The following is a 26,322-nucleotide window of genomic DNA, read 5'->3' as shown; positions in this document are numbered from 1 at the left end:
GGTCCACTCGGGTCTCCAAACCCCCAATATTTACCACACACGACCGGTACGCATGGTCCACAATAATAGTATCGCCTACCGGAGTAGATACTTGAATAGATGAAACAAAAGACTCACGGGGCACATCCAAATAACGAACAAAGTATGATGACACATAAGAATAAGTGGAATCAGGATCAAATAATACAAAGGCATCTCTGTGGCAGACTGAGACAATACCTGTGATAACGGCGTCTGAAGCAACATCATCAGGTCTACCTAGAAGGGCATAGAAATGAGCCTGACCACCACCTGATCGACCTCCCCCTCTAGGGCGACCCCTAGCTGACTGACCCCCACCCCTAGCTGCCTGAGCGGGTGGTGAAGTAATTGGAGCTGAAGTCGAAGGCTAACCCCTCTACTAAGATGGACCCTCAAGAAGACGAGGGCATTGACTCCTCATATGCCCAAACTCTCCACACTCATAACAACTCCCTGGCACTGGAGACGGGGACTGAAGGGAACCCCTGGCACCGGAATGACCAGTAGAAGGACCTGACATGGAAGAACCCTGAACTGATGGAGCACGGGACGAACTCTGGGATGGAAGGGCACTGAGTGATGAATGGCCCTGATGAGAACTGTAAGAACCATGACCCGATGATGCCCCACGATAAACTAGGCGACCTGACTGAGCCTGCCTGAATGGACGACCTCTACCATGCTGGAGCTGACCCCTCGAAGGAGCACTACCAAAGCTACCAGATCCCCGAGGCCTCTTGGCCTCTCTCTCCTCTCGCTCCTGGCGATGAACTGACTCAATATCGCAGGCGATGTCAACTACCTCCTCAAAAGTAGCACTTGACACCCTCTCCCTAGTCATGAGAATCCGAAGCTGATATGTGAGGCCATCAACGAACGTCCTGATCCTCTCTCGATCTGTGGGAACCTCCTAACTTAGAAAATCACATCTCATACTGTGTCACAGTCATATCTCCCTGATGCAACTGCTCGAACTGCCTGCGCAGCTCCTCTCGATGAGACTGTGGCACATACTTCTCCAGAAAGAGAACAGAGAACTGCTGCCAGGTAAGGGGCGCTGCACCAATAGGCCTACGCCTCTCATAAGCCTTCCACCAAGTAATGACACCTCCAAAAAACTGAAAAGTAGTAAATGCTACACCACTGGTCTCTAGAATACCCGCTGTACGTAGAATCCTCTAACACTTGTCTAAGAAACCCTGGGCATCCTCGTCCTCAGTACCGCTGAAAGTCGAAGGCTGAAGTCTACCAAACCTCTCCAATTGATGCTGCTCGTTGTCAGGCATAACTGGTACCACATACTCCTGAGCTGGTGCAACCGGTTGGGCTGGAGGTGCCCCCGGTGTCTGAAGTCCTTGCACAATGTGTTCAGGTGTGTGAGCAATGGGAGTCTGGGTGCCTCCTCCGGCCTGAGAAGTAGCTACAGCGGTAGTAACTGAGACCGCCTGAGCCAAACCGGTACACACTAATAGAATCTGAGCTAAAGCCTCCTGAAGGCCTGGAATCACAATAGGCACAACTGGTGCCTGAGCTGGTGCTGCTAGAGCATCCGCAACTGGGACCTGATCATGAATTAGGGCAGCTGGTGGATCTGCAGGTGCTGCCTTAGCTGCTATGCGGGCTACACCCCTGCCCCTACTAGGGCCTCTACCGCATCCTCGACCTCTAGTGTCCCCCGCTGGTGGTACTGGTGGTCGTCTATCCTGACCGGTAGCACGTGTCCTTACCATCTGTGAGAGAATGGAATAATAGAAGTTTAGTACTAGGATCAACAGATTAGCACGACAAGAATTTCAAGAATATGAAGTTTTTCCTAAAGGTTCTGCAGCCTCCCGAGGATAAGTACAGACGTCTCCGTACCAATCTGCGAGACTCTACTAAACCGGCTCATGACTCGCGAGACCTATGCAACCTAGGCTCTGATACCAACTTGTCACGACCTCAAATCCCCAATCGCGATGGCGCCTATCACAATACTAGGCAAGCTAACCCAACAAGTAACCACAATCAATTTCTTTTACTAAAAACATTTAGTTAAGTCTCAATTTTCATAAGGAATTCATAAATCACTGAAATGTGCGGAAAACATTATACAAAATAGACCTACACAACCCAAACATCTGGTGTCACGAGTCTAGAGCCTCTAAATATACAAATTCGACTGTCTAATACATAACAAGTCTAAAATGCAAAAAAATAAGGATAGGAAGGAAGAAAGCAAGGCTTCAGACGCCATGCAACTACCTTGCAATCTCCGACAAACTCTGACAATATTGAAGACCCTCACTCTGCCGCTTGGGCACTTGGATCTGCACACAAGGTGCAGGGAGTAACGTGAGACGCCAACTCAGTAAGTAACTAAAGTAAATAAGGTCTGAAAGTAGTGACGAGCAGTTGAAAATCATATAGAAGAGTAAACAACAGAATATCAAGTCAAACTCAACAGTTGCAAAACCAGTTTCTTCATAAAGCTTCAGTTTCAATTGAAATACTTTGAAATCATTTACTTAGCAGTTTTCAACAGAGGCTCATTATAAAAGGAGAGTGAAATCAGCAAAACTATCATAAATGGGCCCCTCGGGCAAGGTATCACTCATAAATATAGCCTCTCGGGCAAGCCTCTCAGTCACTCGTGACTCAGCTCTCGTCACTCAGTACTCACACTCAGCACTCAGGCTCAAATACACCTCACAATAGTAATAATCATAATAACCACTGCGGTGTGCAGCCTGATCCATAATTTATAGTCGACTACGCTCACTAGGGGTGTACAGACTCCGGAGGGGCTCCTACAGCCCAGGCGTCATATTGCTGCGGCGCGGAGCTTGATCCAATATATATATCGCTGCAGCGTGTAGCCAGATCCATATCGCTGTGGCGTGCAGCCCGATCCATAATATATACATATAATATTGCTACGGCATGCAACCCGATCCATAATATTTATAATCCTCACCATTAGATCCTCAACCTCTCTCAGTCATTAACCTCACAGCCACTCGGCATAACAGTAGAAATCAGGGAACTCAGTCGAAATAGTTCTTACATTTTAAGAAGTAGAGTGATAAAACTAGTTTTAAACAATAAACAGGTAAAACATGACTGAGGATATGCTTTCAAACAAATAGAGTGAGGAAAACAATAAAAATGCCCCTAAGGGTCTCAACAGGTCGGCACAAGGCCCCAAACATGGCATACAACCCATAATACACTATAAATTTCTTAAATATGGGATATCATAGATTTCAGATCTAGTACGCGGCTTAATATTCGCTACGGGACGGACCAAGTCACAATCCCTATCGGTGCACGCCCACACACTCGTCACTTAGCATGTGCGTCACCTCATTTATCAAAACAATATGAAATACCAGGTTTTTGTACCCTCAGTTCCAGATTTACAATGGTTACTTACCTCAAACCGGATGAAATACTACTCCTCAACGCCTTTGCCTCTCACCTCGACCTCATCTCGTGCCGAATCTACCCAAAATAAAAATTATAACATTAAAATATGCTAAGGGATCGATGCCCAAGCGAAAATAATCAAATTATACCAAAAATTCCGAAATTGGTCCAACCCGACCCACGGGCCCACGTCTCAAAATTCAATAAAAATCACATCAACGGAATCCTTCTCCTCCCACGAATTCATACATACCAAGATTACCAAAATCCAACCACAAATGGCCCCTCAACTCTCTAGATTAGAATCTCAAGTTTCCAAGCCCTAACTCCCAATTTAGGCTTCAAATCCCCCAAATTTCATGTTTAATTAGGTAGAAATCACAATAGGATCGAGTATTAAGTCCAAAATTCTTACCTCCAATAAGTTCTCTTTGATTCCCTCTTCAATCTCTCTCAAAAAGCTCTAAAACCGAGTCAAAAATGGTGAACTTAGGCCAAAACTCGCGAAAATGGCCTTTTAAACATTTTGCCCAGCGATTAGAAATCCTTCTTCGCGAACGCGGTCAAAGCCTCATGTTCGCGAAGCACTAAAATACCATTGACCAAAATTCTCTTACGCGAATGCGACCACACCATCGCGAACGCGATGCCTCAGCATCTCAAACCATCGCGAACGCATCAGACATCTCGCGAACGTGATGCTTACTATTCCAACCCTTCGCGAACGCGGGACCTCCCTCGCGAACGCGAAGGCCAAATCTCCAACCTCTCTTCCTGACCCTTCGTGAACACGAAGCATAAATTGTCTGCAACACTACAACAGATTTCTGCAATTTTCTTGAACTTGAAATGGTCCGTTCAACCATCCGAAACTCACCCGAGGCCCTCGAGACCCCAACCAATCCCATAACCTCATTCAAACTTGTTCCAACCTTCAGAATACCTAAAACAATATCAAAACACCAAAATCACATCGGATTCAAGCCTAAGAATTCCAAAAACTTCCAAATTCCGCTTTTGATCAAAAAGTCTATCAAACCACGAATGACCTGAAATTTTGCAGACACATCCCAAATGACACAACGGACCTACTACAACTTCTGGAATTCTATTCCGACCCCTATATCAAAATCTCACATATCAACCGGAAAATGCCAAAATTTCAATTTCGTCAATTCAAGCCTAAATCTACTCTGGACATCCAAAACACATTTCGATCACGCTCCTAAGTACCAAATCACCTCTCGAAGCTATCCGAACCATCGGAACTCACACTCGAGCCCTTTGACACATAAGTCAACATCTGATTGACTTTTTCAACTCAAGCTTACTCAAAAGAGACTAAGTGTCTCAAACCTTACCAAAACCTCTCTAAACCCGAACCAATCAACCCGATGACATATAATACAACTGAACAAAGCAATCAGAAGCAGAAATGGAGAAAACAGAGCGGTAATTTATGAAACAACCGGTCGGGTCATTACAGTTCTATCTTTTGTTGTCAATTTTATTCTTGCATTCTCTAATTGAAGTTGGCATTACATGTTCTAGCTTCTATTGTCAAAGTTATTCTCACATGCATTTTATTCTAGTTGTTGTTGCATGCCATTCTTCCACTATTGAGTTGTTCTCATGCATTAGACTTAGTTGCTATTTCATGTTATCTCTTCATTGTTAAGCTTATATTTTGCACTTGAATTTGCAAATTATCTTTTCGTGGGAAGTACCTAAATTGTGGGTTATTGAAGTTGTTGTTGTGAAGGCTATTAGCACATTAAGGTTAAAGTTGTGACTATTGATATATCTTTTTTTTGTTGAGTTATTTCTCATTTATTTCTTGTTATTGAGACTCTTGCACATATGGTGGTTGAGCCGTGGGCTATGTGTTATGGTAACATTGATATTATTAATTTTGGCAAGTTGTGACATATGGGCACGTGTGATGCGAGTTATTATTGTGTTATGATATTAATGCGCATAATATAAAGATAGGAGTTGATGTGCATGCAATGAGATAAGGTAGGATTTATGCACTGTTGCTGGTTAATTGTGCAATCACAAATTGAATTACACAATCATGAGTTTATATTTCAATGACTTTATTATGTTATATTTTCCTTACTTTCATGTTAAAATGAAAAAGAAAAAAGATTCTCGTTATGTATACTTACAATTGCCTATTTCCTATTAACAATTAACAATTGCCTATTTCCTATTTCCTATTAACAATTGCCTAATTAGTTTTTTAGGTAATCCAATTACATAAATAATTTTTTTACATTATTAGTGACTAGAAGTTAAATTGAAAAAGAAAAGGAAAACAAGGAGGATCCTTTAGAAATTACTAGAATCCAACTTTTTCTAAAATTTGTTCTTTTTCTAACCTGAGGTCCTACTATTATTTATACTTTCTGACCAATTTAGTTACAGGGCCTACGTTGTTGAGGCAGTTTCTCGTCAATTTACAGATGTGTTAAGGTTTCCTTGTAGACAAATACAGGCAATTCGGGTGCGTAAAATTCCTCTTTCTGCCCTCATCTTATTATTATTCATCATCTCGATTCCATGACCTCGTTTTGATTTCATTGCAAACGGCCAAATTGTTTATGAAGATTCTGACTTTGATCAAACCCATGTCATGTCTTGAATAAAGATCAACTTTTGCTGCTGAACATTGTTGATTGGTGAAAAGCTTATATCTTTATATGCATACGATACTGTTGCTGCAAAAGTTTGTATATCTTGTCATCTTTTCTTTCCAATTAGTAACATTTGTGGAAAACTTTGAAGCAATTGGTTTTAGATAAAATATGTCGATAATAGAAAAAAATACTAAAAGTTAAAGGGGAACTAGTTACTCTGCCTATGTGAGATTCACAACGTAAAATAGTCTGAATTTTGAACCTGGATAGAACGGAATGGATACAGAGGCTTCATATAGCTAATTTAGGATTGAAGCATAGTTGATTGAATCAAAGGGTAACTTGAGGAAAGCACCCTCAAGTTCGCTTCTATATATATATATGTATGTATGACATCTTGATTCCTTATAATTCAGATAGGGCATACTTGTTAAGGCTTGGCTAAAGATTCTAATAAGAATGCTCCAAATTCAAGTTAACAAATCACCCATCCTATTGACTTGACTGCTTCTCTGCGTTAATTTAGGTTAACCAAACTTGTAAATTGCCTATAAAAGAAACCATATGGATGTTATGTATTTTGCTTTTCCCCCTTAAATTTGGAATTGCATTGAAAGATGGGATTCCATAGCAAAGCTTAGGAATTAAGTATGTTGAGAAAGAAATCAAGGAGTCTTTGTCTTCTTTCTCATCGGAGGTGAGATTTTGAAGACCATTATGAATTCACATTGCAAACCTTATTTTGTTGCATGAAGCAATTGTTTTATAGGAACACACACTCACAAAAGCATAGAAACAAAGTCCACAATCAATTTTCTTTGCAAAACTCCAGTTTTCTTTGAAACGATGAAGTTGAGTTTTGAATGACTGCTTCGGCTTCTAATAGAGCGGCTGAACTAGTAAAGATAGATGAAGATTGTAAGAACTATCCACCACTGGAGGGAGTTCATCATGTGGACCAAACTGAAGAGTGAAATAATTATTGATTCCTTCTTTCTGTATGTAATGTGCTTTGGATAATAAACATTGCTACTTAGTAAAATGGATCTCTCTCCCGAATTTGTCATTATGTTATTTTATATGTTTGTTATTTGCCTTTTGCTTTCTCACTTACATTTGTCCTTAAATAGAGAACTATTTGTATTGCACTAATTACATAAGTTCCCTATTGTTTGGCATTTATCACACCTCATACAATTTGGAACGTTAATCGATCAACTGGAGAACTGTATCTCTCATGTTGTTCTTTGAGGGTGTGTTACTTTACGTTTAGTGTATTACTTAATGGACAGTTGATCCTTACTAATTAATAGGGTGGTACGCAATGGGATCTGCAAATGGTCTTGTGTGTTCAGAGGAGAAGCAGCCACTTCTCTCATTTGGGGTCATATCAGATGTCCAGTATGCTGATATACCTGATGGCCGTTCATTCCTTGGCGTCCCTAGATATTATCGGCACAGTGTTTGCGTATTACAGAAGGCAGTTCAGGAATGGAATCAAGAAAAGCCTAAATTTGTGATTAATTGTGGAGACATAGTCGATGGTTTTTGTCCCAAGGACAAGTCAATGATCACTGTAAAGAAGATCGTTACCGAATTTGATAAGTTCAATGGCCCTGTTTATCACTTGATTGGAAATCACTGCCTTTACAATCTCCCTCGGGAGAAGTTGCTTCCTTTACTGAGAATTCCTGGCCCTGATTATCATGCCTATTTTGAATTTTCTCCAATTCCAGAATACAGATTTGTTATCCTTGATGGTTACGATATCAGTGCCATTGGCTGGGCAAAGGATCATCCAAATACGTTGGAGGCCCTTAAAATTCTTGAGGAGAAAAACCCGAATTCAGACAAAAACAATCCGGATGGACTTGTTGGATGTGAGAGGAGGTTTCTCATGTTCAACGGAGGTGTTGGGAAAGAACAGTTGAAATGGCTGGATAATGTCCTTGAGGAAGCAACAAAGTTGAATCAAAATGTAGTAGTGTGTTGCCATCTGCCTTTAGATCCTGCAGCATCATCTTTTGCAGCATTATTGTGGAATTACGATGAAGTGATGGCTGTGATACATCGCTACAATTGTGTGAAGGTCTGTCTTGCTGGACATGACCATAAAGGTGGACATTCGGTTGACTCCCATGGCGTACATCATCGGATCCTTGAAGCAGCTCTCGAGTGCCCTCCCAGAACTTATGCTTTTGGACGCATTAATGTGTTCGACGATAGATTATCACTTTTAGGCACTGATAGAATGAGGAGCACTGAAATGGTTTTTGGTCACTAAACTATTCTTTTGTCTACCAAAAAAGTACTAACATGATATAAAGTTTATCTACTGATAAGTATACTTGTTCTTCACAAAATGCAGAAGGGACCGGGTTTTTGGTGTAAATTCCTTTGCATATTGCAGCCATTTTCTTGTTGAGGTACATAATAGACAATGAAAAACAAGCATTTCTAGTTATGATACTGCATTTCAGTAAGTACAGAGTTAATTCGGGAAGTCGAAAAAAAGAGAGTTAAATTTGGAAAATTGTTTTTATTTATTTATCTTATAATCTAAAAATAATTGTATCTTGTTTGAATTTGATGGAAAGAAAATCTGCTCTTGAGCTCTCTGTACAGTTGTTGTATCCACTATTGAATCTAGAGTAAATATTATATGATGGAAGGTATCACTATCTTGAGCTTCTTGGAAAATTTGTGTAGTGAGTTGCGCCCTGTTCTAGTTAAAGCATTTAGGCTTTTATGTTGCAATGCTGATGTGCTTCTCCTAATAGCAGCTGCTAATAACTTAAGGATTTAAGATACATATACTGCAATTTATACTATCAGTGCAATTTAATTTGTCGTGACATGTCGATTGTTTTAGTTTTTAGGTTATTTATTCCATCTATTATGTAAGTTATTCGTATCTTTTAAGTGACCTAATAGTGTAATAATTCTTTTGCCGACTTAAATTACACTGCCGATGTTCTAGTATACATGCTGTTTTTTTTTTTTGGGTTTTCTACCCGGTGTTCGGTACCCCGCGTTGGAGCCCGACTATATTCGGATTCGCGCCGCGTATGACCCCAATTGGGGGGAAGCGCTCCCTACCAAGAATTTTTCCATACACAGGGTTCGAATTCGAACTCGAGATCTCTGATTAAGGGAGGAGCAGTCCCATCCACTGCACTACATCATTTGATGGTTACATGCTGGCTTTCAAGTGTGCAAGGTGTAGTTTTGATTTTCTTTTTTTAAAATTTCGTCCTCATTTGTTTGGCAAGTTTACTTATGCGTTTCACTCAACTGAATTGAGTCCATTAACCTAGGGTGGGCATAGTTTGGGTAAACTCGAAATTCAAACCAAAATTCAATTTTTTTTGGATTTTTGGTTTGGATTTTTTTCTTGGATTTGATTTATAAAATTTTTGGATTTCGGATTGGATATTAGATTTGATACTTCAAGTTTTTGGATATTCGGAAATCCGAAATTCTTATGCTTTATATTTAGTCCATTATCCATATGTCAATAGTAATAAGTTCAATACCCTACCCATTAGATATTATCTCATAATATTCAATATTAGTTATTAAGTTACTATGATAATACTTTCTATTTAGACATGGTTTTACTATTTCTATGTCTTATCGGCCGTATTAATGTCTATAGAAAATATTTTTTTGATAATAATTTTATTACTTGAATGACTCATTTGGATAATTGCAGTGAGAACGAGGAATTTTTCAGGCAATTTAACAAGAGTACTCATTTGAATATTCATTTTTGTAAAAAGAAGAAACTTCTCAACTTATAAGCTCAAAACCGAAGTTCCAAAATATCCAAACCGGCTAATTCGAAACTGAACTTAAAAAATCCGATCCAATCCAAACTTATTTGGATTGGATTTGAATTGTCATTTTTTCAATCCAAAAACCGAAAATCCAAACCGAAAATTTCATATACAATCCGAATTGCCGGAACGCCCACCCCTGAGTTAACCTAAGAAGCGGTAAGATCTTGGTCCAGTATTCCACTTCCTCGTATTGACAAAAACTGGTGTAAAATAGATGAAGAATAGTAAAGATCATCTTATTCTTTATTTCTTGCTTTTCGCCAAGACTTAAGAAGTTGGGGATGATGTATGAATCCTTGATTCGAAGTCTAACTACCTGAGCTAATTTCGTTTCCGAGTTCAAATAGGATAATGTTTAACGCTTGCAAATCTTCTTGGAGAAATTTGACGGCAATTAACCAACCATTAGTAAAGCAAAAAGAACAAGGGAGTACAATTGAAGTTTTAGTTTTCAAATTCTTTGCTTTGTTCATTGTGAAGTCAGGAGCCTACCTGGAGAACAAGGGAATACATTTCAAGTTGAAGTCAGGAGCCCGCCTGGAAAGCAGGGAATACATTTCAAGTTGAAGTCAGGAGCCCGCCTGGAGAACAGTGAATACTTTCAAGCGCAGCAGTCAGGAGCTCACCTGGAGAACAAGGGAGTACAATTTAAGTTTTAGCTTTCAAATTCTTTGTTTTGTCTATCTTGAAGTCAGGAGCCCGCCTGGAGAGCAGGGAATACTTTCAAGTCAGTAGTCAGGAGCCCGCGTGGAAAGCAGGGAATACATTCAAGTTCAGCAGTCAGGAGCCCGCCTAGAGAGCAGGGACTACATTTCAAGTTGAAGTCAGGAGCCCGCCTGGAGAGCATGCAATACATTCAAGCACAGCAGTCAGGAGCCCGCCTGGAGAACAAGGGAGTACCATTTAAGTTTTAGCTTTCAAATTCTTTGCTTTGTTTATTTCGAAGAGCCCGCCTGAAGAACAAGGAATGCATTTCAAGTCGGCAGTCAGGAGACCGCCTGCATAGCATGGGAATACATTCACGTTTTGAAGTCAGGAGCCCACCTGGATAGCATGAGAATACATATCAAGTTCAGCAGTCAAGCCCCACCGGAAGAAGGGGAAAACATCTCAGTTTACAATTCAAGGTGGAAACAAATGGATGTCACCGAGAGAATGGAGGATAACAAGGCAACAAAAAACACAAGAGCAAGTTTAAAGACATAGATAGGACTTTTGTAATCCATAGACCATAGTCTAGTCTAGCTTCTTGTTTTATTTTGACATGGTGTAATAAGGAGGTTCAGTAAGCAGTAATAACACCACCAGCAACAATGGAAGCCCAACTTCATGGTAGTCCCAACTACCAAACATTCTTGAACTACACTGACCTGATTCCTTTTAGCCAAGGATATGTAGGCAACCTCGGAAGCAAGGTGCGGTCAAACCTTTCAAAAGATGCTTCCCACGGAGTATTCAAACGGGCAAAAATCGCTCGTATCCGCTCACTTTATCTTTGCACGAAAACTCTTCGTGTTTACGAGCAAAGAGGGGTAGCTGTGAGCACGTGATTTTTGCCCTATATGAATTACTCCCATAAATTTAAAACAAAACAATTTCTTTAAGTATTTGCAATTTTGGGGATTTTCGTGGCATTTTCTGATAATTGTTTGCATTTGTCTGTGCATTTTTATTTTATTTAATTAATGAAAATTACAAAAATATATTGCATTTGCATTTAGGATTTAATATTACATTTTAGGGATTAATTGACAAATTATTTTATAAAAATAGGAAAAATCACAAAAATAGTTTATTTTGCACTTTTAATTTTTGAATTTTGGTAGTCTTTTTCCTTTAATTGGTTTTTAATTATTTGTAGTAGCAAATATTAGGGTTAATTAATTTAATGTGGTAGTATAATTTGGTTTAGGATTTAATTTAGGTTTTAGTTTTAATTTTGGAAAGAAGAAAAAGATTGTTTTTTTAAAGAAAATGAATTGGAAAAAAGGAAGGAAATAAGAGGGTTTAAATATGGGCCAAAATCAACCCAGATTTCCCCAGCCCAAACATAACCACCTAGTACCCGGCCAACCCACGCTTGACCCGGTCCGGATTCCCCCTCAAACGAAACGACGTTGTTTCGATCGGTATTGATCTGAGCCGTTGATCTCCACTTGATCGAACGGCTCGGAACTAAAGCTTTGGGAATATATATATGTCCTAACGCCCTACCCCCCCTCACTTCATCGTTCCAATAGCCCCTATTAGAGAACCCATACCTAACCCTAGTTGAGCCACCCCTAAATCCACCACCGTCCGGTGACGGCACCATCTCCAAACGCCACCAAAAAAACACCCCATGACCCCCTCACTCCCCTCTTTCTAAATCCCGGACCAATTTCCTTCGAATCTGCCCGGAGCTCTGCGAATCTTAAATCTAAGGTCAGCCCCAAAAGTTCAAAATCAGTTTTTCTGTCAATCCTGGTAGCATGCATGCTCGGGAGGTGATGTTCTATCAAGCTTTGAGGTTCGGACTAGGCGAAACAGATGTTGCTCAGTTGTTCTTGACAAAGAACAAAGGATCGACATAAGTTTGGCCTAGTTCTTTGTGCCTGCCCAATTTCGAGTCCGATCGGTGAGTTTCTATCCCTCAGCATGACCTATTGTGTTTTATTTCACCTTTCCGTCCCTCTTTTTTTCTTCTCCTTTCCTCTGTTTAAAGATTTGACTTATCTTCCGATGTTTTGAGTTGTTTTCTGTTCCCTCTATTTTTTTCTTTCAAGTCCCTTTAAAAATATGTGTGTTTTTGATTTGTTGGGTTATAGTCAAGCCTCTGATTTTCTCCCGTTTATGTTGGCCTCATTAGTCTAGTTTAATTTGTTTATTCTGGTCTATTCATTGGGTTAGTTAATTCCTTGTTGGTTTGTACGGGTTAATCAATCAACCAGTTCAGTTTTAAGAAATCGTTTGTGTGTTATTTTTGTTGTTACCAATTAGTTGGGTTCATTTAGCTATTTGGGCTTTGGGTCTGACCCATCTATAAAGGAAGGGCAGCCGTTCACTTGATTCAGCTGTGGGTTAATTTGACCCATGTCTCATTTGGGGTTTAAGATAAATAACAGGGGTATGGGGGTTAGTTTGGGTAGTCTTAGTGAGGGAATCTACTTGTAACCGTCTGGGAAGCTTCTAGGAAGCTAGGGGGGACTACTTGGCAAAATCTGAATTTGAACTAGGGGTGTTAAGCTAGAATGAAAATTAAAAAGGGACCAAAGGGCAAAAATAAACTCTTGAGGCTTGCCCTAATACCTTGCCTATAAAGGCATCTCTATCTTGTCTTTCAAGACAGGGATTCAAGAGCTAAAATACAGACCCAAGAGACTTGAAAGAGAATAAAAATTTTGGAAAACAAAAACAGCTGAAACTTCTGCAGAAAATATTGTTTCATTGGGTTTGAGCTTTATAATCTGAAATCCTCTTCTTCCTGAATCGATTTTGCTGATTGTTTGAGCTTAGAAATGGTTTGAAACTTAGTCATTAAGGTTGGTTCTGAGGTTAGCTGGTTTAATTGGGTGTTTGAGACTGGTTTCTGGGCTGCAGTACTTCATTTTTGAGTTTTGAACATGCTTTGTTAGTCTGTTTCTGTTACTGGAACCTGTTGCTGATCCCTGCTGTCTACTGCTGATTCTCCTTTTTTCTTATTTCGTTTAATTCCAGGTATTCCCTGATTCTATAGGAGATGAAATGCAAGTATAAGAGCTATAATTACATGAAGATCCTCATGAATGAATACTGTTTTCCCTTTTAATCATCAATATTAGCTGTTTACTTGGAATTTCTGGAGTTTAGTGGTATATTGTAATGGCATTTAGCCTGATCTGTCCATTTTAATATAACAATGGTATGTTATTCCTTAGAAAACTCATGTTGCCTTTCGTTTGTGATGAAACACATGGTCTGATGGTTTGATTGTATGTAAGTAGTTCAGGACATTTGGATCTTGTATATAGGGACTGTGATTTAATCCATTCACTATTTGTTATGCATATGTTCAAGCATGTGGTTAGACTCTGTTGAGTTTTAGCTTATCATCTAGTTTTGTCTGAAATCAGAGTGCATTCGATTAAAGGGGGTGACTGCCTGCTTTGTGGGAATAAAACTTTATGAATACTAGTCTGATTGGCATAAGTCTCTGGGTACTCAAGGTAATTAGGTGCATGCATTGGGTTGAGAATGAATTTTTGATTTGTTTAGATATGTAAAAAATTTCTATAGTAGGATAAGGTCAAAATGCATTACTCATAATGATACAAGTTAAAAACTAAATCGAACATGCTGTCCGTTGATGAGAATTCCATTGTCATTGCTTGCTAAAAAAAACTAGATCAAACATGTTGTTGAATATCGCTGGGTTTTGGCCTGCAAGGACTCGATGCTGAGTTCTCCACTCAGACCTGTTAGGGTTTCGAAATTGGGCTCATTCCTGGGCCCAAGCTTAACAGCTTCTTCGAGTATGATTTGGGTTGTAATTGCGGCCCAGTCACCCCAGGCCTCTCGCTAGCCTTCCTGGCTCTGGACTTCACATAGGAAGCCCATTTGTGGCCTTTGATTGTTAATTAAATGACCATAGGGAACTTTAACTTCATTGAGTGTTAAATAATTCAGCCTTTAAAACAATTGAGGTGAACGATGTTAATGACACCAATAGTCTATGGCCCTCATAATTTTAAAAATAAGAATTTTAGGCAATTAAATTTGAGGCGTGCCATTTAATGAATTTTCCATGGCCCTCATAAACTTAAAAATGCGTAGTCGCTTTAGGGCACGTTATTTAATAATTTTAATTTCTTAAACTCGGGTGCGCATTTTATTTGACCCAAATCAAATCTTAAAACGTTGAATGAAATATGTGTAGGATTGCGGGTGCATTTCATGTAGCGCGGTCTAAAGACATGTTTTAGACGACGTTAAATTTTCTTTAAATTAAATAAAGGCGGTTAAAAGTTAAAGTTTGCACATAGGTTTATAATCATTAAAAAATCAGATAATAGGCCATTTATAGCAATTGAGCGACCGTGCTAGAACCACAGAATTCGGGAATGCCTAACACATTCTCCCTGGTTAACAGAATTCCTTACTCGGATTTCTGGCTCGCAGACTGTAGTACAAAGTCATTCTTTCCTCGATTTGGGATTTGAGCCAGTGACTTGGGACACCATAAAGTTATCCCAAGTGGCGACTCTGAATTTAATAAATAAATAAATCCCGTTTCGATTGTCCTTTAAGTGGAAAAACTCCGTTGTATTAATACCCTTCCGGGGGTGTAAGTGAATAAAGGAGGTGTGATAGTATGGCCTTGTTGGCCTATGTTTTGAGTTTTCAAATGATCATGTTAGCCTTATATGCCCGTATGTCACATGTATAAGTTTCTATATCATGTTGGGTCGTCTTATGTCTAGTAATCCCTTATATTTTATTCTGATTATTTCATGACAGTTCTTTTAGCCAATTTACCAATGATAGTACGATAAGAAAGATATGTTACATTGTACTCAGTTGAGTAAGGTACTGGGTGCCCATAGTGGCCCTTTAGTTTGGGTCGTGACAATATTATAGGCACGTGAGTTGCCCGTGCGGATCCATATATTAATATTATTGGCACGTGAGTTGTCTGTTCATCACGTGAGTTATCTATGCGGATCCATATATTGATATTATTGACATGTGAGTTGTCTGTGTCGCACGTGAGTTGTTATTGTAGATTTTATAGTTAGCACATGAGTTATCCATGCAACACGTGAGTTGTCCATGTAGTGTGTGGAAATTGCATTTTCTTGATCATTTACATGATTTAATTATTTTGTTCCTCTACATGCTATGATATTGTCTAAGCGAGATATTCGAGAAGCTGCCCACATGCACACCAGATATTATTCTCACGAAACTTGGTGAGTTAGTTCTAATATTGTTTTTTCTACTGGCTTAGAGGCAGAACTACATCGAAATAGCTAGTATCATAAAAAATTTAAGCTTCTCTTACCTTGCCTTGCTTATTTACGATACTTATTGAGTTGGTTGTACTTATACTATACTCTGCACCTCGTGTGAAAATCAATGTATTTTCGGGCACGCTGGTTTCTGATCTCAACGTTTTAACCCATGCGGAGATTATTGAAGTAGTTGCTTTGGCGTCTGCAAACCTTGACTCTCCTCCTCTATCTTTCCTTTTTACTTATATTGTTCTACTTTCTTAGATAGTGTTTCGGCCTATATTATTTTATAGATGCTCTTGTATTCAGTGACACCTAAATTTTGGGAAAGTCTGTATTTGAGTCGCAGTCGTTCATATCAGCCATTTCTTAGAGTTATTACTGTTAAACTTGCTTCATTTTCTTTAAATATAGAAAAATGCCTAGTTTTATTGTGATTGTCGGATTGCCTAGTTCTGTGATAGGCGCCATCACGACATGTTGAGTTTGGGTCCTGATAAGATATCTTAGGGGTTTTGGAAAAACTTTTCTAAAGAGAAAAATAGAGATTTGAAGTCCGATTCAGAGTACAATTTTGAAGAAACTTGTATATTTGGAGTCGTATTTGAATGGGTGTTCAGGATTTGTGAGTTTTGTCTGGTTCCGAGGTGCGAGTCCGTGTTGATTTTTGGGATTGACTTTGAGCATTTGATTAAAGATTCTTACCTTTATCGTTTGAGTTCGAATTCTATGGCTTTGTTTGATGTTTTTGAGTTTTTTTGCCAAGATTTGTGTTGTTCAGAGGTCGATTCGTGTGGGAAAGCACTCTTAGTACATTGATTTGGCTTGTTTGAGGTATGTGTCATGCCTAGCTTTGGTTGAGGGAATTTTTCCTAATAATTGGTATTATTTGTTACATACGGTTATGTGTATATGAGATGATGAACGTATAAACATGTGCTATGGGTATCCATGCTCGAGGTAGATTTTAGATTACTCTTTGGCTTGTTTGGTTGTGTGTTCTACTTGATTCTCTGTATTATTGACTGCGCGAGCATAATAAACCACTCTAGAGCTAATATTAAGGCGATTGATGTCGTAGTTTGAACATGATGAACTAATATTGAGATTTATGCTAAACTAGCCTCGGAGGTGGATACATGTATGTTATGAACACACATATGTGCTTGTTCTTGTGTTGTACCTTGATTGGGACGTGTGTGCTCTGTGACACATATGTGATCCTTCATACGACTACTTGAACTTAGTTTCTATAATTGATTTATCCATAGTCATATTTTATATGTTGTACACCATCCGCATGTTTGTTGTTATCATGTCCTTGTGCAATTTATTGAAGAGTTATGATGATATGAATCTCGATGATAATTTGTTATCTTGCATTGTTGTGATTGTGGCACGAGGTCTTTGCCGTGCGGTTTTGTGTCACATGTAGACATGTTGAGCAGATTGATTGAGGGTGTTAGCACGGGGTCTTTTCCATACAATTGAGTTTATTGTTGTGCGCATGGGGCGAATTAAGGGTGGCATTTTCTCTGGTTGCCCACGTGAAAAAATAAGGGTGGTGATATGCATATGTGGTGAAGTAAGGAGTATATTTTATTAATATATGCACATGCGGAGAAATAAGAGTGGCATTGTTGATGATGTTTTGTGATGATCTGGGGGAGTCTTTGTTGATGTTTTTATGTGTTGAAACGAGGTTGATATTTTGATCATATACATGTTTTCTTAAAATTCCGTCTTATATTTTTAATGAGCTGTTAGTTGAATTTGACATGCTATCATATGCCCCCATTTCTACTTGATGATTTGTTGACAAAGATGTGTTTTTCTACATTGAGTTGATATCTCATATTATTGTTGAGATTTTGGTAGCATATCGGATTGATGTGATAAGGAAGTTGTTATCATGCATTGATATATGTTATTCTTGAAAATTTCTCTTAGACGTGTTATTTGGCAATTGATACGGAGTCAGATCATGTTGGGCACATGTTTATAGTTATCTGACAATATTGATCACACATATTATATGGTGCCTATCTTTCCGTGAGCGGGGTTGGTGTAGGTTGTATACATGGAACATGTCTAGTTGGTAGAGTTGTTTATTTCCCTATCCCAGGGATGCACCTTTATTGTTGATATTCTTTTTTCTGTAATTGTCTTTCCGAAATATTTTTCTATGTATTATACATGTTATTGAGTTGCACGAATTCTGCAAAGTGAGTATCTTTTGACTTCAAAATGTCGTCACTACTTTTCTGAGGTTAGTCAAGATACTTGATGAGTACATAAGGTAGGTTGTACCCGTATTACACTTCTGCACGTTGCGTGTACTTTCTTGGAGCTGGACTGTTGTAGATGACAAAGGCACACATTAAAGTCGTAGTTTGGTCCTAGATTCAAGTTATCATTTGTCCATGGTATATTAGGACCTCATTTACGTTTATATAAACTTCAAATAGATGTTGTATTTATTGTTTAACCAGCATTGTAAATCTAAATCATAGTGGCTCATGACTTATACTACCCATCCTTGCAGTAGTTGTATTGAATTTTTTGTAGTTTTAGTAATATATTGATGATTTCTCATTGCAATAGTAACTTATATTGTTTGTCTTAGCTAGAAGGTTAATTTATGTGCCATCACAACTTGGTGGGGTTGTGGGTCGTGACAAGTTGGTACCAGAGCTCTAGGTTCGTAGGTTCTACAAGTCATGAGAAAATATCTAGTAGAGCCTTACGGATCCGTATGATGACGTCTATACCTATCTTCGAGAGGATACAAGACATCTAGGAAACTTTCCTTCTTTCTTTCCTTATCGTGCAACCTTGTTGCAACTTGAAGCCTATATCTTCAATTTCTTCCCATTCATCTGCATGTGATGTTCAGTACTCAGTATCAATGTGTGCCGACAACTTGTGATTTTGTGGATGGGATGCGAAGGGCTATGGATGCTTGATCCTCATCTCGATGTGTTGTGCAGTTCCATGATGTGGATGTGTCAGTGGATCTTTCAGTTGTTTATTTGAATGATGATGCGGATTCTTATTATTTTTTTGCTCTCATGCTTTAGTTGAACTTGTTTCCTCTTTTATTGTTATATGCTATCTCTTCATTTTTAATTATCATTATTTGATGTTGTTGATTGTGTTATCTTATTCCTTATTAATTATCATTCACTTGAAGTAATTGTTCATGTTATCCCTTACCTTGTTGATCTCAATCATTTGAAACTCATTGCTAAATGTTATCATTTTTTTGTGAGTTAGTCTTATCTAATATCGTGGTCATACATTATTTCTCTCATTGTTGAGTTAATTGGTGTTGAATTTGTGAAAGTTGTTAGCACGTTGAGGCGAAGTTAGTTATTTTGGAAACATCTATCTTATAAAGCATTTACATTCATTGTTGTTGTTGATATTCTTGTATACATTGTGGTGGAGCATGGGCTATTATTGTGGAAACATTGGTAATGTTATTGTTGTTGGAAAGTTGTGATACATGGGGACATGTGGTGTGATTTGTTACTGTAATGTGATATTGATGCACATGCATCGGTATAAGGCTTGGTTGATGTGAATGCGGCGGTATAAGGTGGGACTTATGTGTGTATTGCTTGTATGAGAACTGCGTGATGCCACACAACATCATAAGGTGGGCTAAAATGCGTGTAGCTATTTCGAGAAAAAACTATTTTCAAAACCTATTTCAAATGGAAGGCCCACGTGACGGTATAAGGAATGTTTGTGATTGAAATTGAGAAATGTGAATGCAAGGCGATACCTCTGCTATGATTCTTGATTATACGAGGAAGTACCTCGGTTTTCATTTCATTATACACGAGTCGGTGCCTCATTGTGATTTGATATTTATTTCATGTTGCAAAGTATTTTGGTGGGAATATTTCTTATTGTTTCATTCTTTATTGTTCTAGCAGTTGTTGTCCGTACATAATCATTGTATCCCCTTTAGTTGCTTCTTTTATACTATTTCCATTGTTGATTTTCGATACTAGTTCATGCTATCATCTTGTTCCGTATCATTTGTTTCTTCACTTTCCATTACATATCCGTGCTACATTTTCATACTGTTTATTTTATATCTTAGTAAGTGTCTTGACCCGGCCTCGTCACTACTCTACTGAGGTTAGGCTTCATACTTACTGGGTACCATTGTGGTATACTCATACTATGCTTTTGTATATTTTTTGTGTGTAGATCTATGAACGTCTGCTCGTGTCGGTCGTTACAGGTTGATTGTAGCTGCTGCTTGGGAGACTTCAAGGTATACCTGATCCACGTCCGCAGGCCTTGGAGTCACCTTCCCTATTTTACTTGTGGTTGTATTTCTTTCAGACATTTATGTATTAGATATTCTATAATTATTCTATAGAGCTTATGACTCAGTTCCAATTGTTTTGAGGAGCGTACTACTGAGATTATGCTTTGATTCAGAAGGTTATATCAATATTCAGCTTGTTTTAGTATTTTAATAAATTGTTTCTGCAAATTTATTATTATTTGTTAGGCTTACCTAGTCGTAGAGACTAGGTGCTATCACGACTTCATATGGAGGGAATTTGGGGATGTGACAAGTTGGTATAAGAGCTCCAGGTTCATAGGTGTTATGAGTCATAAGTAGGTTTAGTAGAGTCTTGCGGATCGGCACAGAGACATTTGTACTTATCTTCCAGAGGCTATGGAACTGTTAAGAATACTTTACTTCTTTGATTCCTTATCATGCGAATTGGTTGATTTCAAAAACTAAATCTTGGACTTTATATTCTCTCAAGATGGTAAGGACATGCACCGTTGGATCCGATTATCAAACATCTACGCCCCCTGCTTGAGCCGGGAGAGATTGGTACCGGGGCAGAGGCTGAGTAGGGGTACGTTGTGCAGCCAGAGAACCTACCCGAGCTGCGATAGAGGAGCCACCGGTAGCTCCAGACGTGGGACAGGCACTCGAGGTGCCTATTGTCACCCCAACACTTCAGGAGACCCTCTCACAGTTCCTGAGCATGTTCGGTACCTTAGCTCATGCAGGGTTGATCCCACTTGCACCAGCCACATCTTAGTCTGGGAGAGGAGCATAGACTCCCGCAGCTCTTACCCCGGAGCAGCGGGTAGAGGTTGATCAAGTCCTAGAGATTATACTGGTACAACTCGTTGCTCCGCTTCAACCCGTTGTTAGGGCAAAAACATTTGAGGAGCAGCAACTTAGGCTCGATAAGTTCATGAAGTACCACCCTCCTACTTTCAGTAGTTTGGTTTCAGAGAATGCAAATGGCATTTTTTAGGAGTGCCACTGTATCCTCCGCACTCTGGGTATTGTGGAGATGAGTTGGGTTGCCTTTACTTCATTCCAGCTAAAGGGAGCGGCATATTAATGGTGGCGAGCGTATGAGGTAGAAAGCTCAGCCAAGGAAGCTTCACTTACATAGGATCAGTTTTCAGGGTTTTCTTGAGAGAGTTTGTTCCTCAAACCCTTCGGGATGCATGTCACGCGAAGTTTGAGCAGCCTTACTAAGGTACTATGAAATTGCTAGAGTATGCTGTCTGATGTAGTGATCTGCCCAGGCATGCATCTACTGGTTTATACAGTCAGGGAGTGAGTTCGTCGATTTATCGAGGGGCTCAACTATCATATTAGGTTCAGTATGGCTCGAGAGTTGGAAATAGATACCCCATATCAGCAAGTGGTAGAGATTGCTCAGAGATTAGAGGAAATGCGAGGACGTGAGAGAGATGATAGGGTGGCCAAGAAGCCTCGTGGTATGGGAGGATTTAATGGTGGTCACGCTGCAGCTACAACCTATCATGGTAAGTCCTATGTGTGCCATCCAGTTCATTCAGCACTTCCAGCTTCTAGTGGTGCTCCGGTTTTTCAAAGGTCTCAGGTTGCACAGTTTGCTCTGCCACTTTCTACTGCACCTCTTGCATGGGGTGCCTTCAATGGGCAGTCTAGTCGACCTGGACCGAGCTATCCTAGCCGCCACACCAACCGAGAGATTGCTTTGAGTGTGGTGATACCTGCCACATGGTCAAACACTCCCCCAGATTCAGGAGGGGTGCACCTTCCTAGACTATATAGGCTCTATGGATTAAGTCAGGTCCGCAAACTTCTTAGGCCATGGTTGCTGCCCTAGTTGTTGTTCTACCAACACAACTAGCTAGGGGTGGTGGATGGACTGGTAGAGGTCGCCCTAGAGGGGGAGGCCTGGCCAGATTCTATGTTTTTCTAGGTAGGATAGGGGCAGTTGCATCAGGCTCAGTCATTACAGGTATGATTCCGGTTTGCCATAGAGGTGCATCAGTCTTATTTAATCTGGGATCTACTTATTCACATGTGTCATCTTACTTTGCTCCGTATTTGGATATATCTCATAAATCTTTGAGTTTTCTTATTTATGTGTCCACGCCTGTGGTAGATTCTATTGTTGTGGACCGCGTGTATCCGTCATGTTTAGTTGTTATTAGTGGTTTTAAGACAAGAATTGGTCTATTGTTACATAGTATGGTAGACTTTGATGTTATCTTGGGCATGGACTGGTTGGCACCCTACCATGTTATTCTTGATTGTCACGCTAAGACCGTGATGCTGGCTTTGCCAGGTTTACCACGGTTGGAATGGAGGGGTACGTTGGATTATATTCCTAGCGGGGTTATGTCATTTCTAAAGGCTAAACGGATGGTTGAGAAGGGATGTGATGATTATCTAGCCTTTATGAGGGATGTCAGTGATGATACTTCTACCGTTTAGTCAGTTCTTGTAGTGAGAGACTTTCTAGATATTTTTCTAGCACATCTTCCTGGCATGACGCCCCATATAGATATTGATTTTTGTATTGACTTGTTGACGCGCACTAAGCCCATTTCTATTCCACCATATTGTATGCCTCCAGCGGAGTTGAAGAAGTTAACGGAGCAATTGCAAGAGTTTCTGTATGACTAATTCATTCACCTGCCGTGGGGTGCTCTGGTCTTGTTTGTAAAGAAGAATAGTGGTTGTATGGGCATGCATATTAATTATCGACAGTTGAACAAGGTTACAGTGAAGAACATGTATCCTTGGCCATGCATTGATGACCTATTTGATTAGCTACAGGGTGCCAGAGTGTTCTCCAAGATTGATTTGCGGTAAGGTTATCATCAACTGAATATTCAGGATCTGAATATTCCAAAGATTGCCTTTAGGACTTGGTACGATCATTACGAGTTCCTTGTGATGTCATTTGGGTTGACCAACACCCCAACAACATTATGTACCCTATAAACAGTGTATTCTAGCCTTATCTTGATTCAATCGTCATTGTGTTTATTGACAACATCTTGGTGTACTCTCGCAGTCAGGAAGATCATGAGTAGCTCTTGAGGATCGTGCTCCAGACCTTGAGAGAGAAGACATTATATGCAAAGTTCTCAAAGTTTGAATCTGGCTTGATTCAGTGGCCTTTTTGGGTCATGTGGTGTCGAGTGAGGGGATCAAGGTAGATCCGAAGAAGATTGAGGCGGTGAGGAGTTGGCCAAACTGTCTTCATCTACTGAGATCCAGAGTTTCCTTGGTTTGGCCGAGTATTATCATTGTTTTGTATAGAGTTTCTCATTTATTGCTGCACCTATGACTAGATTGGCCTAGATGGGTGCTCCGTTCAGATGGACCAAAGAGTGTGAGGCGAGCTTTCAAGAGATCAATTCTTCTTTGACTACAACCCTAGGGTTGGTGTTGCCTACGGGCTCGGGGTCTTATACTGTGTATTGTGATGTGTCACATGTTGGCCTTGGCGTGGTGTTGATGCAAGACGGTAGGGTGATTTCCTGCACGTCTCGACAACTGAAGACCCATAAGAAGAATTATCTAGTCCACGACTTGGGGTTAGCAACCATTATTCATGCATTGAAGATCTAGTTGTATTATTTGGATGATGTCCTTTGTGAGGTCTTTACCGACCACCAGAGTCTACAACATCTGTTCAAACAAAAAGATCTTAACTTGCTTTAGCATAGGTCGTTAGAGTTTCTTAAGGAATATGATATCACCATTCTATATCATCTCGGGAAGGCCAGTGTGGTGGCCGATGCCTTGAGTTGAAAGGCAGAGAGTTTTGGTAGTTTAGCATATCTAGCGGTCGTAGAGAGATCATTAGCATTGGATGTTCAGGCCTTAGCTAACAATTTTGTTAGATTGGATGTTTTGGAGTCTAGTAGAGTTCTTGCCTGCGTGGTTTATTGGTATTCTCTATATAATCATATTAGAGAGCATCGGTATGATGGACCCATTTGCTTGTCTTCAAGGACACGATTCAACACATCGACACTAAGGAGGTTACTATTGGGGATGATGGTGTGTTACAGATGCATGGTTGTTTATGTGTGCCCAATGTGGATGGTTTGCATGAGTTGATTCTTCAGAAGGCCCACAGTTCATGGTAATCCATTCATCCGGGTGCTGCTAAGATGTATCGGGACTTGAGGCAGCACTATTGGTGGTGGAGGATAAAGAAGGGCATAGCGGAGTATGTAGCTCGGTGCCTAAATTTTCAGCAGCTGAAGTATGAACATCAACGACCGGGTGGTTTGCTTCATAGGCTAGAGATTCCTGAGTGTAAATGGGAGCGTGTTACCATGGACTTCGTTGTTGGGCTCCCACGGACTCATAAGAAGTTTGACGCAGTATGGGTAATTGTGGACAGGTTGACCAAGTTGGCTCATTTCATTCCGGTAGTGACTACCTATTCTTCGGAGTAGTTGGCTTAGGTTTACATCTGGTAGATTGTCTAACTTCATGGCGTACAAGTATCCATCATCTCTTACCGGGTACGTAGTTTACATCGCATCTCTGGAAAGTTGTACAGCGTGAACTAGGACACGAGTTGAGTTGAGAACAATATTTCACCCTCAAATGGACAGACAGTCCGAGCAAACTATTAAGATATTGGAGGATATTCTTCACGCCTATGTTATGGATATCCGGGGACCTTGAGATCAGTTCTTGCCACTTGCAGACTTTGCCAGCAACAACAACTACTAGTCGAGTATTCAGATTGCTCCATATGGGAGACATTGCCGTTCTCAAGTTGGGTGGTTTGAGCCGGGTGAGGCTAAGTTATTATGAAAGGATCCGGTTTATGATACTTTAGAGATGGTCAAGATGATCCAGGATTGGCTTCGTACAACTTAATCTAGACAGAAGAGTTATGTGGATCAGAAGGATTGCGATGTTGCATTCATGGTTTCAGAGCGAGTCTTGCTCTTGGATTCACCCATGAAGGGTGTGATGTGGTTCAGGTAGAAGGTCAAGTTGAGCCCTTGGTATATCAAACATTTTGAGATCCTTGAGAGGATTGGGGAGGTGGCCAACAAGCTTGTGTTGCCACCTAGCTTACGAACCGATCAGTCATTTTGTGTAATTGCACCCTGCTACACCTTTTTTTGCTTAACACTTGTGTGTTTACTATTTTATGACTTGCGAGGTTGGTTAATTTCATTTCGGAAAACTTTCAGGTTGATTTGGACCCTTGATTTTTTGACTTAGAAGTTTAAATTTGAAAATATTGACAAAACTTTGACTTTTGTGAAAATGACCCTGAAACTGTGTTTTCATGGCTCCAATAGCTTCGTATCATGATTTCAGACTTGACCATAATCCTGAAATTGATTTTGGAAGTCCATAGATTGATTTGTGCTGATTTGCCGAAATTTGGCAATTTAATGTTGAAAAATGTGATCGTAGGTTGACTTTTAGCTATTGAGCTCGGAATTGATTTTGGAGCCACGAGTGCTCGGATGCATTTCGGACATGTTCCACAGTGTTTTGGACTGAAATTTCAAGAAAACTAGTGTCAGATGCTCTAGTGTCGCAATTACGATGCCAGACTCGCAATTGCGAAGTGGCTTGGATTTTGGGTAGTTCGTATTTGCGACAAAAATGTCGCTTTTGTGAGGGCAGCAGTGTTTGCAAATTCAAACCCATCTTCTCATTTGCGAAGAGCATCCCAATCCTTGAGTTTCGCATCAGTGAGGTTATCTTCGTAATTGCGATAACTGCAGCTGAACATAAGGGCTAATAGTCCGGATTTATCTCTCATTCTCTTATTTTTGAACCCTACACTCGGTAGGAGGAGAAATGGAGAGGGTATTTTTACCTACAAACCTTTGGTAAGTAATTCTAATCTATTTCTAATCATATTCTATCATTAAATCATATATTTTAACATCAAAATCATGTGAATCAAAGTGAAACTTTATCAAGTTTTTGAAAAATAAGAATTTGAGTTTTGAGAGTCGATTTGGACTCAATTTTGAAACTAATCATATATATGAACTCATGGGGTCATGGGTAGACGACATCTACCATTGGACCCGAGTTTTGATCGGGCAAGCTCAGAGTTGACTTTTGTTGACTTTTTGGAAAAAGTATAAAGAGCTTATGTT

At 39.8% G+C, this 26,322-nt stretch overlaps 2 protein-coding genes across 3 annotated transcripts; both read left to right on the top strand.

The window, feature by feature from the left end:
- Nucleotides 1-5,801: 5,801 nt before the first annotated feature.
- Nucleotides 5,802-8,671, top strand: LOC104242644 (manganese-dependent ADP-ribose/CDP-alcohol diphosphatase-like). 2 transcript variants are annotated; one of them, XM_009797715.2, is made up of 2 exons: nucleotides 5,802-5,938; nucleotides 7,385-8,669. In XM_009797715.2, the coding sequence occupies exon 2, from the start codon at nucleotides 7,396-7,398 to the stop codon at nucleotides 8,353-8,355; it is 960 nt and encodes a 319-aa protein (XP_009796017.1). In that variant the 5' UTR covers nucleotides 5,802-5,938; nucleotides 7,385-7,395; the 3' UTR covers nucleotides 8,356-8,669. The 2 variants fall into 2 exon arrangements, with proteins under 2 accessions (XP_009796017.1, XP_009796018.1); XM_009797716.2 differs by lacking the exon at nucleotides 5,802-5,938 and adding an exon at nucleotides 5,947-6,113 and having other exon boundaries at nucleotides 7,385-8,671.
- A 12,877-nt stretch (nucleotides 8,672-21,548) lies between these two features.
- On the top strand, nucleotides 21,549-22,651 carry LOC138879693 (uncharacterized). The gene is made up of 2 exons (XM_070159323.1): nucleotides 21,549-21,914; nucleotides 22,019-22,651. Exons 1-2 carry the CDS (start codon nucleotides 21,549-21,551, stop codon nucleotides 22,649-22,651), a joined length of 999 nt encoding a protein of 332 aa, XP_070015424.1.
- The last annotated feature ends 3,671 nt before the right edge of the window (nucleotides 22,652-26,322 follow it).

The sequence above is a fragment of the Nicotiana sylvestris genome, chromosome 10 (assembly GCF_000393655.2).
Source record: "Nicotiana sylvestris chromosome 10, ASM39365v2, whole genome shotgun sequence".
NCBI classification, from domain to species: Eukaryota; Viridiplantae; Streptophyta; class Magnoliopsida; order Solanales; family Solanaceae; genus Nicotiana; species Nicotiana sylvestris.
Note: the sequence above shows the minus strand (reverse complement) of the source record. Positions and strands in the feature narration are given on the sequence as shown.

What these genes read in the sequence shown, in the direction of transcription:
- LOC104242644 (XM_009797716.2), top strand. Translation starts at nt 7,396, where the DNA reads ATGGGATCTGCAAATGGTCTTGTGTGTTCAGAGGAGAAGCAGCCACTT.
- LOC138879693 (XM_070159323.1), top strand. Translation starts at nt 21,549, where the DNA reads ATGGCTCGAGAGTTGGAAATAGATACCCCATATCAGCAAGTGGTAGAG. An exon ending in GAGAGATTGCTTTGAGTGTG is followed by an intron (nt 21,915 to 22,018) that starts GTGATACCTGCC and finishes CAAACTTCTTAG; the next exon opens with GCCATGGTTGCTGCCCTAGT.